This window comes from Aethalodelphis obliquidens, unplaced genomic scaffold (genome assembly GCF_003676395.1).
Source record: "Aethalodelphis obliquidens isolate GAN/ISIS:26980383/991018 unplaced genomic scaffold, ASM367639v1 scaffold1, whole genome shotgun sequence".
Taxonomy (NCBI): Eukaryota; Metazoa; Chordata; class Mammalia; order Artiodactyla; family Delphinidae; genus Aethalodelphis; species Aethalodelphis obliquidens.
In genome coordinates, this window is record NW_020837945.1 from 18,882,567 (window position 1) to 18,896,458 (window position 13,892).

Here is a 13,892-nt window from a genome sequence, read left to right on the forward strand (position 1 = left end):
AATTCATCTGTAATTTTGAGGGGACTTGTATGTACACAATCACATCAACTGTCAAAACTGATTATACAGAAAGGATCTTCATATAGTTGGCAAAGTGTTTGAGACTGAATAAGTGATAAGTACATTGAAAATAAAGCACTGTAGTTACTTATGTATGCTAAGGAAAACAAATGGTCATTCTGGAAAAGAAAAATAATCATGATAAACTATGTAATGGTACTTACATGCCATGATCCTGTAACAATGAATACTGATCTAATCAACACTTCCACATAATTATATTACACTTGGATGAAGGGATGGGAAGGGTATGTGTGTTAATAATGAGAGGTAAATCGTAATCTCTGTGTGAAATTCACAAACAATGCTCCAGTGAAACATAAAGTAGCAGTAAAAGCATGTTATTTAGGAATACAGAGGTAAACTGCAGAACTGCTTTACCAAATTCACTCTTCCAAAAATATAGACACAATTCCTATATATCCTACTTCTCAGATACTTAAGTGTACATACTGAATTTCTATCGCTGTAGTAAGCATAATTTATGACAGTAATTATGTCAAAAACTTTCATACCACTTACGAGAAATTATAATTATTCTACTCCAATTTAACTGATGTAAAGTTTGGATATTCAGATTTTGGCATATTGTGGGGGAAGGAAAAACAGGGAAATGGGTTGACACTTTGCATCTAATTATAAAAATTGACAATATCTACGTATTTGCTAGAATTTACACTCATTCAGTTCACCTATACCAAACGACAGCATCTGTTATGTAAATAACAGAAACCTCAAAGATTACATATGTTGGTTTTAAACATAGTACATGCTTTTAAATCAGATAAAAACCTTAGAATCATCTTTCAAAAAACTCTACGTACCTCAAATTATTACTAAAAATCTTTTTAAGAAGTAATTTTTAACATAAATGTGAAAAATTTTAGTTTTATTTATATAAAGAAAACATTTTATAAACAAGTATTTTAACATCATTACATAACAGTGTTTACACTAGAATTCTTATTCTATTTTTTTCTTAGCTATTTTTTAGAAAGGTTTGATACTTAAAGAAAAGTAATAAATTCTTACCTTAATGCACGACTAAGTTTCTCATAGTTCATTGTAGGTTTATTTTTACGTTGTCCCCATTTTTGTGCAACCAGTTCGGGCTGATTTAGCTTAAATTCTCCTTCATCACCAACCCAAGAAATGCAGTCTCGAGCATCCTTGTCAGTAAGAAGTTCTAGCAAAAACTGCCACAGTTGGATTTGGCCGTTGTTTCCTAAAAATTGACAAGAATGACAAATATTGACCACAATGCTACGGATTAACAGAAGGCAAAAGACAACACACAGGTCTTCTGGTGCATACCTCAGCCATACTAAAAACACAAATTTTTTTTACAAATGCTGTCTAAGTATCGCCAGAGAAACAGTCCATATTCACATTTTCATACTGTGAAATAAAACGAAATATACATAATTCGACAAATTTTATAAATACCAGATGATAATGCAAAAATACCTGTTCTGTTCCCAGGTGAACTTCTATCTTCTCCTGAAATCCTTGGAGCTCTTTGTACTTTAGCTGCCTTTGCACTACTATTTATAGCTTTAATGGCTGTTGTTGTAGCAGACTGCACTGATGCTGGAATAATTTGCACAGCTGCAAAGCAAGACAAGGAAAAAAATTTTTTTTCTCCTTCCAATACAAACAGTGAAAAAAATTACTGAAAGAAATAAAATGCAATTAGTTTAACTAATGCCCATCTAATTACCTCAGCACAAGTTCAGAGGATAAGGTATGATGTCTGTATTACAGTTTGTGAATCTTAACATAGCGAATAAAAGTTGGTTTCCTTATTTTGGAAAAACTTAATGATGTGATAAATCTAGTGATACATTAAAGTTATTTTAAAAAATCTATTTTTTAAAATATTTGATCATAAAAAATGGTTTATCAAATTTTGGAGAATGTGGACAAATGAGAATTCACGTTCCACCGCTGATAAGAGTACAAACATACCCCCTTTGAGAAAAACTTTGGTCTTACCTAGTAAGGTTGAAAGGGTAGAAACCCCATGATATTACAACCAGAGAATCTCACAAGCATTCTTACAATATTCATTCAATGATGTTCACAAAGTTTTAAAAATAATATACAGCAGTGAAAATAAAATTGAGCTACATTTATCAACATGGGTCTCATAAATGTTAAACAAAAAAGCGAGTTACAAAAGGATATGCACAGTATAGCACCATTTTTCCCCAAAAGTTCAGACATGTAATCAACAATGCCCTAAAGTGTTTATGGTTACGTAAGTTGGTAAAAAGATAAAATATGCATAGAATAATAAACATCAAGTTCAGGATAGTCATTTAAAATGGGATCTACAACAGGTAGACCTGATATATAAAGTTTTATCTCTTATGGTATACACAGATGTTGGTTATACTTTATTATTTCTTTGTATATCTAAAATACTTCATATGAAATTTAAAAATTAGTTTTTCTTTTTACTACCTTGCAGTACTAAATAAAGAAAACGTTTCTTATTGATAAATGGGCCACACATTATGGGCACATGAATACTCACGTTGATCAATTGTAACTATCTCATTCATCTGTTGTTCTTGGCTTGCCAATACATCTGAAGAACACACACAAAAATTTTTTGTTTTCACTTAAACCAGAAATGCAAACTCCAATCCAGTAAAAATTCAAAACAAAAAAAAAAAACAAAAAAAACCTCCACAACTAAAACAAAAACCAAGCAAACAAAAAAGCAAAACATCAAACAACTGAAACTTATTGGCATAATAACTTAAAAAGATCCTTGATCATCATTTTACAGGGAAAAGATATTTTTAAGAGAAGTAGAAGGAAAGTTCCAAATTCTTTTCATGTTCAGAAAAGTTATTCAGAGAACCAGGGTTTTCTAAATGTAAATACCTATTCTAAATCTATTTATCTATGTTTTATATAAAATAGGAAATCTTAAAGATCAGATCAAAGATGAGAATATACATCACAATGAAATTATTTAGATACACTTTCTTCATCAAAAAGGCTCTTTCTCTTCAAGATGATCTGAGAGAGTGTCATAATTTACTTAACTAACATCCATTTTTTAATAAAACGGCTTTAACTTTAGAATGCTTCTTCTTAAAGACAGCCAAATTTTCAGTGGAATTGTAGCTGTCCTCAGTGTCACAACTGAACTAAATAATTTAACATGTCTACAAATACAGCTCTCGACATGAGTTACAGTGTAAAAGGTCCTAGTGACCCGTTGGAGAACCATTCATTACTCATCTGTTGCTATTCCCTACTTAAATGGTATTCTTTACCTCTCAGACAAGAGTTTCACTTCCCAGTCTATATTCCTTCAGCCTATTTAGTGCCCATCATAGACTGGATGCTTCTCTCTTGAACTGAAATAGCACCTACCAGCAGTCATCTGTGTACTGAGTGAGTCCTGGGGCCTGGGCTCCCAACACAGTTCTACTTAGGATGCCATGCCAGGATCCAACTAAAGACACAGAGCTGGAGAGGACTGGGAAGCTAAAAAGAGATCTGAATCCTACTTGTCAGATGGGAGCTTTCTTTGGGGGGTCCTGAGTTTGGGAGTTTAAACAATTACATGGAACTAGCCTCAGATCTGGGTTCTGATCTTAGCACTCACTTACTGGCTGTGTGACTGTGGTAAATTATTCAACCAACTTCACCACTGATTTCTTCATATTGAAATGAGATACCCCCACCTACCACTGTATGAGGTGGTTGTAAGGATTAAAGGAAAATATTTTTAAGAAGCACAATGCCTGAAACATAGTTAACTTTTCAGTAAATTGAAGACACTATTCTTTTATCCACATTCCTAGTTCTGAGCCTTCTCCCCAAGAACCACTGTCCCTCTTGAAGAAAAATGCATGCTTTATATTTGTGGTATATTTTCCCTCAGATTTTACAAAAGTAACTTGAAAAGGCAAAGTGCTATTGGAATGAAATTGTTCCATTCGTGACTGTAAATAAACACAGTGCCCTAGACCAAAAAGAGGCGAAAGGGAGTCACCACCACACAGCACAGGCATTACTGATCTGTAAGATCAGCTTCTCAGCCCTGATTTTCAGAGTGGAGTTTGGTTTGTTTCCTGGGGAACTCTCAAGATAACAAGGCAGAACACAAAAAGAGAGGGGCTTTGGAAAGGCTGGTCCAAGACCATACAGGCACTCTAAATATCACATTCCTCTATAGCCCTCAAATCCTGGTCATACATGAAGGAAGCAGAGCCCTAAGGGGCAAAGCTCTGAGCCTATGGAGGCATTTTATGAAGAAACTTTGGACACTAAAGGTATAAGGCAATTCTTTTTTCTAAATAAGACCCTCAGCAAACTGAGAGCTTTGTGCCTTTGGTGGCAGAAGACATATTCATACGAAGAAGGACATCATAGAGCTGGTACTACTGGAACATTTCCTAATTATCTTCCCCATGTATTGTAGGACTTGGATGAAGTTTCACAAGAAGGGAAGCTGCAGGAAGCTGGTGGCTCAGGTGGGAAAACTAACACAAATATGTAAAGATGGAGCTCTATCTGTTCAGTACTGTGTCTCCTTGATAGATCATTGAGGAAAAGATAATAAATGCTGGGTTAATAAATGCCTTTCAGAAATATGCTGTAGACTTCACTCTACAGGAGGGGCCAGAGAACTAGACTGTGCCCAAAGGAGCCTGTTCTGGGAGGTAAGGCTTGTGAATTATAGAAAGTCTGCCAGAAATAGCCTTACACACCAACCTATCCATTCCCAGATTCTGAGAATTAGATTCCCAAACCAGATGGGATTTCCTCACCAGGCAAAGAACCACGGCCAGATAGCAAGGAATTCCCTAAGATACTCATCTAGGCTCTGGGGCTTTGTTACTTTTGAAAACAAAACAATTCCAGAGCAGAGCTCTTCTGAAGAAGACCCATCCTACCACTGACTGCAAGGAGATGGAAAGATACACAAGATTTCTCTGCCCCCTGTACTAGGAAAAGTCTCCGAATGAGCTTTAACATTTGAGAAGCACTGGGCGAACCAGAGAGAAACAACCAAAAAGTGCTGACCTGGGAGACAGAGCGAAAACCATGAATTTGAGAAAAACTAAACTGTAGTCTAAACACTGCCCTTGTTCTATTCTCGAGAGTCCCTACAAGAAAATGTTTCTGTAAACATAACTTACATGTTAAAAACCTGAAACAATTCAGGAATTTACCTTACTCAGCTGAAAAGCTCTGCAGAGAAGAAAACCTGCGAAGCCAAGGATAAACTTTCAACCTGAACATTCAACTTATTTATCTAATAGGAACTGAAACTGGAAATAAACCGTGTAAATATAATGAATGTAATAAGTCTTTTAAATATTTTTCTCCTCCTGATATTTAAGAGAACCAACACAAGAGAGATATTACCAATAAAAACAATGAAGGAAAGCTTCTCTACAGAGCTCATTTCTTATTCAACAGCAGATAAAAACCCTAAGCATTAAATGATTGTGAAAAATCCCTCTACCAGATCTGTCCCCTTACTGGGTACACAGTAGGATGAAATGCTACCAGTTACATTTTCATCCATAACCGTTATAAAACAAAGTCAGAATGTCCTATTCACACATTCTGAAAACTATATGGGTTTGGCTAGCATTCCTGATTTATTTAACAGTGTCAGGGAATGGGTTACTGCTAAGATATTTTAACAGTCACTGAAATATAAGATGGATTAAAATTCAAGCAAAATAATTTACATCTATTTGAGCTCTTTTTGTTGGACAGCCTTAATCATAATAATGTCTGTCAAGCAACATGGTAACACTATAATCTGTGGCTTCCAATTCAAGATGGTGTGTTGCATACTTACACTTCCCCTTTCTCCCTTAAGATCCCATTCAATTAAAAGATATTTTAAAAGATTTAATCCCAATAATGAAGGGAATGCGAGGGAAGCCACCTGTGAACAAATAATCTTAAATTTCTAGAAGATGAGCATAAAGGACAGGACTGACTGATGAAACAGAAGTCAACAACTAGAATATATGAACAGAGCTAAATGCAGGGCATAGAATCTTACTTCAGAACTTGGATTCTAGGGTTAGTTTGCCTGGGTTTGGAGCCTGGCTCTGCCTCACCCTAGGTTCTATAACCTTGTAGGGGCTCGCTAAGCCTCAGATTCGTATCTGAAGAGATAAGGAAAGTAATGATCTGTGGCATTAGTACGAGATCAAATGAGATAATACATATAAAGCTCTCAGTACAACCTTACACAATTAATAAATGTTAATTATTATTGCTATTATCAATGAACAATTTAGATGAAAACAAAGTTATAAAGAAATAAAACTAAACTTAAGCTACAATGCAAATAGACAATAATTTCAATTTTATACATTTTCGAAGAAGTTCCAGATGACTCCAGAGAATTTCTCCCCGAGGAACCCGCTGAAAAAAATCTTCTTGGTTGAGACTACAGAGTTCTCTTCCGGAAATATTCAGTGTAGTGAGGTCTATATCGGTCATGCTGAATTCCTTCATTACCCAAACCACCCAATGCAGGACTTGGTCTGTGGACCACTGTATGGGATCTAAAGAGAAAAATATTACCATTGGCCTAGTTGCATCTTAGATATTATATAAATTTACAGTTAACTTGTAAACACACACAAACACGCAGATAAAATCCAGACAGGTTTCTTTTTTTTACAAGTAAGTGAAGTAAATAAACTCATTATATGAAATAAAAAAGATTCTTATGCTCTATTTTCTCCTTAGCTCCTTTTCAATTTCTTAATCTAAATTTTTGATGGATTCCCTTATTTCTACATCAGTTAGTCTGGAATTTTATCAAGAAAAACAAAATGCAAAACTGCTCTCCAGTGGGCCAAATGGAAGAATAAAATACATGATTACCTTGTAGAAAATGGAGTAAATTAAACAAGTTTTAAAAAATTATTTTGTCGTAGTGTATGATTTGATGCACTGAAAAAATAAAATTGTAAGGGGTTTCTGGGGAGACGTATTCTCCAAAATATGAACGTACTCTTTCCTCACTTTTACTTCTTGTAAAAAGCTAGTTGTTCCTGCACTTACCCTTATGGTAGCACTTACAATACAACACGCTAATTGCATGTCTACTCAGCTGTCCCCCCATAAAACCTTGAGGTCTTAAATATAAGGACTGTGTCTTGTAAACCACTGAATCTTCAAAGCTTACCACGGCGCTTTGTGCGTACATTTGTTAAATCTATAAAAGGTGAATCCAAATAGTTTCATTTTCTTCATCATTTTTTACTACTGAATGAATTCACAAATAAAAAAGATGGTCAACATGTGTAAATAGTTCATGATTGTATCCCTGGCATGTAACGGAATTTCTACTCACAGAATTTTAATAAATACTAGCTGAATTAATTTTGGTATAGGTATTTCTGCACGGAGAAGGTCATCTATCCAAATGGTATTGATTATATGCCCCCAAGATGCATGCTATTCAATAAGAAAATAAGTGAGGAAAAATAACACTCAGGTACTTATCAAGAGCCAATTTACAGTAAAAATGAATCAAACATAATACAGGATTGCAAGCCACAGAATTGATTTTTTATTTGATTTTTTTCACAAGGAAGTTAAGGAAGGAAGATTCTAAGAAGATGGCAGCAAAGTTTTAAAATTTCTCTGAATGCACACATAAAACAAAACAAAACCCACCACTAAAAGCAACTAGAGAGCAAAACCAAAAATCCATGGACATTTACAACTAAACCAGGTGACATGATATCCCCATGAAACCCAAAATACATGCAGGTGAAGACAAAGCAGTAACAGTCACAAGAGCTGTATGGTATCAGCATCTGTGCAGGAGAAAGCAGAGGGAAGCAAAGGAACATCTCACTCTCCATCCCGAGCATGCGAAAAACTGAACACAGCCAGGAAGTATTCTTTGAAAGCACAGTTTTGCCCAACCCAGTAGCAGAGGAATACAAAGGTCCATGGTCAGCTTTAAAGGGGATGGAGCAGTGAAGCACCTGTGAAATTTTCAAACTAAGCCAAGGATCACTTCCAGAGGAGAAGACCACTCAATAAAGAGAAACTGGTGGGAGTGGAACTGAAATTGAGTAGCATCGAAACACGAAGGAAAGGGAGAGAGGAGGTCCAGATAAAAGTGAAGTCAAGGAACTGACAGGAACTGAGAAAGCAAGAGGCTCTATTTTTTAATACTACTCCAAAACAACAAATAGAAGGAGTTCTGGAAAGTTAGAAAAGCTATCCTGAAACACACTTCAAAGTTCAAGTAAGCACATTTTATGTAAACATGAACAAAAAAGTATCAGGATCAAAAAGTTAGAGGAGGGGCTTCCCTGGTGGCGCCGTGGTTGGGAGTCCGCCTGCCGATGCAGGGGACACGGGTTCGTGCCCCAGTCCGGAAAGATCCCACATGCCGCGGAGCGGCTGGGCCCGTGAGCCATGGCCGCTGAGCCTGCGCGTCCGGAGCCTGTGCTCCACAACAGGAGAGGCCACAGCAGTGAGAGGCCCGCGTACCGCAAAAAAAAAAAAAAACATGTTAGGGGAAAATAGTTAGTCCGCCTTGTTTTCTTAAATAATACCAGGTCTTCTAGTTTAACATAACTAATTGCCATGCATGTTCTCCCTGCCTCTTTTCTCTAAGTCCTTAGTAAAATGATGCTAAAGAAACTTCTGAAAGATGTTAACTCACAAGAACATGAGTGGGAAACGACAGAAATGGAAGCATCTCCCCACCACGTAGGCACCAGGAACACTTTAGACCGGTCTACAAACCGAAGAGTGAGACCCTCTCCACCCACTCCACTTCCCTTTCCACTTCCAGAATGCAACATTTACACACACACATCAACCCTAAATCCTCACCCCAACCTTCTACTCCTGACACGTGTTTGGCCAATTTTCCAGAGAAGTTTGGAGACCCAGGAAAAAGATCTATACATGCTGACACTTGGAAAATCTTTTAATAAAATGACCAACACCCCATTTCACCAGCATAGTCAACAAACTCCTTCCAGACTTCAAACTAATTAGCTTTAAAGTTATTCACTCTTAAATATGAACAAATGGTCAAAAATAATCAGATATTTGAGAGACGAAAAGGAATCCACTAGATGACCAAAAATAAACAGAAAAACAGAACCCAGAGGAAGCAGAAATAATGCAATAACAAACTGCAAACAAAAAAAATAATAATAATAAACCTCCACTTCACTGTAATCAACATAGAGAGGAGAGAAAACATGATATCTGTAATATAAGATCAGAATGCTATGGAAAGGTAACGACCAAAATAAATAGCCCTTGTAAATTGAAACTAAAAATCAGGTTGCAATATAAAGAAAAGAAAGGGACTTCCTTGGTGGTGCAGTGGTTAAGAATCCTCCTGCCAATGCAGGGGACACAGGTTCGAGCCCTGGTCCGAGAAGACCCCACATGCCGCGGAGCAACTAAGCCCGTGCATCACAATTATTGAGCCCGTGAGCCACAACTACTGAGCCTGTGTGCTACAACTAACTGAAGCCCATGCACCGCAACGAAGAGTGGCCCCTACTTGCCGCAACTAGAGAAAAGCCCGCGCTCAGCAACGAAGACCCAATGCAGCCATAAATAAATAAATAAATAAACAATATATAATTAAAAAAAAGACAAGAAAATTTGGCAGAAAGTAGTACAAATAGATATGAAGATGAAAAATAAGGAAGAAAAAAGATGTAGAGGATCAACCCAGGAGATTTGATAGGAGTTCTAGAAAAAGAACAGAGAAACACAGAAGGTTATTATCAAAATAATAATGAAGGAAAACTCCCCAGTACTGAAGGCAGAAATTGTGTAGATCAGCACTGTCCAACATAATGCAGGCCACTATGTAACTTTAAAATTTTCTAATGGCTACATTAAAAGGTAAAGAAACAGGTGAAATTCGTTTTGATAATAATTTCACTTAATACATCCAAATGTTTTCATTTCAACATGTAATCTAGGTAAAAAATTTATAAGATTGTACATTCTTTTCCTTTTGTACTGGGTGTTTTACTCTTACAGCATATCTCAATTCAGACCAGGCATATTTCAAGTGCTCACATGGGACTGGTGACCACGGCACTGGGCAGCACAGGGCCAGACTGAGATGCTACACAGAAAACCCGAAATTGACAGCAAATGAAAAGATCCACACTGCCACTAGACTTGATCTTAACAGCTTTCTTATTCTCTGAGGAATGGCTTAGGTCTCATCCTTCAAAGTGGACTCTTTTATCTTGTTATGAATAACTCCTATCCTTGCTTCTTTAATCTTTCCTTCTCCCACTAGTTCCACACCATTTATCTACAAATACACTCAGGTCACCACCAACTCTTGAACCTTCAATATTATTTATTTATTACCCCAGCATTCTTCCCACCTGCCCCCCCCAATTCATACTCAATTTTCTCCATTTCTACAATGTTTATTTAGTTCTTATAATTCACCTTTGTCGCTCCAACTCAGCAGCTGCTTTTATCTAAATCTACCAATGAGCCTCTAATGACCAAATGTAATAGATATTACTCAGTCAGCATTCTTTGACTTTCTCAGCAGTGTCGAGACTTGTGACAATCTAAAACTCTTCCCCAATTTCATCAGCACTATATACGGTTCTTATTTTCCTTCTATCTGTTAAGCTTTCCATATCTCCCCCACTTCCTGTTCCTCAACCCTAAACGTTGACAAGGTCCAGCATTATGTTCTCTTCCATTTTATCTCTCTCCGTCAGAGACTGCATCTACTTGTATGACTTTAACAAATTCAATGTGACGGAGTCCCAGATAACATCTTTATCTCCAGTCCAAATTTTGTGCACCTGAAACTACTTTCTGGTGACCTCCAGGTGAATTTGTACTATTACTTGAAAATCAAGTACAATCAATACTTTCCCTTGAAAAATCTTTCCAATACCAGACTTTCCTACCTTCCCCACTAAGGTTTAGAAGGCATGGACTATCTTTCCTGTGCACTACTGAAAGCCCAGAATTTAACATGGTGCCTGGCTCAGGAAGTATGTAATGAAGATGTAACCAATTCTTATATTATTATTGCCTAGTCACCCAAGCTTGAGAAATTAGATCAATACTTGAATCTCCCCTCTCTACGTTCACACAATCCATCAATCAGCTGCTCAGTCCCATCATTATTTTGATTCATCTCCTCCTTTCTGCTCCCACAGAAATCACCTGGTCTAGGCTAACCTAAATATTATCACCTAGTCACACCCAAACTACCTGCTCCAACTTATGCCATATACCACTGCCACATTCATTTTCAACTGTCACTTCCATCAATCAAAAACAGTTCTACAGGGCTTCTCTGGTGGCGCAGTGGTTGAGAGTCCGCCTGCCGATGCAGGGGACACGGGTTCGTGCCCGAGTCCAGGAAGATCCCACATGCCGCGGAGTGGCTGGGCCTGTGAGCCATGGCCACTGAGCATGCGCGTCCGGAGCCTGTGCTCCGCAACGGGGGAGGCCACGACAGTGAGAGGCCCGCGTACCACAAAAAAAAAAAAACAAAAACAGTTCTACAATGCTACAGAATAACTCCTTACCCAATGCATCTTCTCACTACTCACACTTCTCAGCTTTGCACAAACATTTCCTGTCGGCAATGTCTAGCAGTTTCCTTGTCTATAATAAACTCTTCCCCAATTTTCCCCCAGACCACTATGATCCTTTTGAGATTCTAAGAGTATGTTTCTTTATACCAGTTATTGACAGCTTAAAAACATGTTACGTTTATAGCAATTATCTTCTCTCTCGTCAACTACATTGTGAATGCCCTACGGGCAGATTTTTTTCTTTGTATCTTTGTATTCCCAGCACCATCATATGTTACCGTCCAAAAAAAACAAAACCAAAACCAAAGAAAATCAATGTATTTCCTAAAAATTCTACATTTAAGATAGATAATCTACTCACCCTACTGTCTTTCATGTCAAGCTTAATTCTTATTATTCTACCTAACATAATTATTATGCATTTTATTACCATAGGGTATCCCAAGACGTTCTTGCTCTTTCCTATAACCTTCCAGAGCAGCAGCCCATCTCGTCACTTGTTCTGAGGTTTCATCTGAAATGGTTGTAATGTGTTTTGTGCCATCAAGAGTTATCACTTGAGCTTCCTCAACAAGATGTGCTTCTGCTTCGGCATGGTGGGCATCTGGATCAATAACTACTTCAACTGTTTCCGCAGGTTTAACAATTTCCAGGATGTTTAGCTTTGGTTCAATTCCTTACCAGTGATTAAAAAGAAAACAAGTATATCTAAGTGAAAACACGAAAGTCTCTAACAAATAAAAATTTAGTTTAGTTTATATGTTCTCAAATGGTAGAGCAAGGCTCCATTTTAAATATTTTTAGCATTATGTCTAGAGAATTTAAACAAATTTCTATTAAATGAGAAAAACAACAATTCAGCAGAACTTTGATAGATTAGATAACAGTATTGTACCAATATTAATTTCCTCATTTTGATAACTGAACTGTGGTCATGCAAAAGAATGTCTTGTTTTCGGAAAACACACTAATGTATTTAGAGATAGGAAGGAATAATGTCTACATCTCATTCTTAACCAGGTCAAAAAAATAATGTGGGGATGAGGGAGAGAGAGAATAAAGCAAACATAGTAAAAGTTAATATTTGGGGAATCTGGGTGAAGGATATCCAGGAATTCTTTTACTACACTTGCAACTCTTCTGTAAGTCTAAAATAATTTAAGAATACTACCACCACCATGCATATATACACACACACATGCATGCAAGCACACACACACCCCACCTACAAACATTAGGAAAAAAAGTACCACTATGGAATAAAAAATTAAAACTACACTATGGAGAGTATAAATGAGTAGCTACTTATCCTGAGAAGTTGAAAAAATTAAAATTATTTACTGACTCCTTTTCTTTTTAGAAGACAAAGTACATGTATTAAAAATGAACAGACACTAAGCTTGTTACATTAAATTCACATCATTAAATTCTGATTTTCATTTTCAATTGAATGAAGAAAAACCCAAATACTTAAGATATTCAAAATAGAATAAACTAGCCCTTTATGAAATAATCTCAGATACTTATATTAAAATAACAGCTGCAAAAAACTATCATACTACTTAACAGCTACTGTTTGCTCACTAATTCAGTTACAATCTATATCAAAAATTTAATCAAAGTGTATTTGCAAGAAAAAACAAAACTCAATTTCAATATTCTGAAGTTCAATCAGGAAAATCATTATTACAAGAAAATATACAGCTATAATTCATCAGGTAGTGTAAACAGAAGTCAGTTCTTTCAAATATACATGAGGAAACAAATTATAATTTTTGAAGAAGATTTTTCCTAAAAATTATCCCCTAATCCTCCATTCAAATTGCATCAAGTCAACTCTTCTTAAACACACCTATACTGAGAGGTCACTAAACTTTTAAAGATAAAAAACAAAGATTGATTTTCTTTCCTATTCCCAACAATAGTAAATCCTGGGGAAATTAAGGATCATAAGTAGGTAGTTACCATTTTCATAATGTGAAGAAAACTTTGGTTTGTGAAATATAATTGTAAGCAATACAATATGTTCAGAGATGAAAATTAGTCTAAAACTCTGGTTAGAAATCCCAAAAAGCCACATTTAAAAAAACTAAAATTCAACCCACCAAAAATGGTTTCCTAATTTTCTAACTTGTGTATTTACACAGATTAGTAAAATACTGTGATGGATATGGCTGACTGGGTCACATCACATCCTTTGCAAATTCCTCTCTCTGTGCTAAACTGCAGAGACTATACATGTCC

At 36.3% G+C, this 13,892-nt stretch overlaps 1 protein-coding gene across 3 annotated transcripts in view; it reads right to left on the reverse strand.

Annotated features, from left to right (window-relative positions):
- Positions 1 to 13,892, reverse strand: part of GABPA (GA binding protein transcription factor subunit alpha) — a 36,117-nt gene that overhangs the window by 8,261 nt on the left and 13,964 nt on the right. For all 3 annotated transcript variants that reach the window (XM_027101969.1, XM_027101960.1, XM_027101980.1), the window contains exons 5-9: positions 12,079 to 12,324; positions 6,429 to 6,623; positions 2,600 to 2,653; positions 1,528 to 1,668; positions 1,093 to 1,285 (exon numbers count right to left, since the gene is read on the reverse strand). In XM_027101969.1, the coding sequence (XP_026957770.1) occupies positions 1,093 to 1,285; positions 1,528 to 1,668; positions 2,600 to 2,653; positions 6,429 to 6,623; positions 12,079 to 12,324 (829 nt within the window). The remainder of the gene's footprint in view (positions 1 to 1,092; positions 1,286 to 1,527; positions 1,669 to 2,599; positions 2,654 to 6,428; positions 6,624 to 12,078; positions 12,325 to 13,892) is intronic.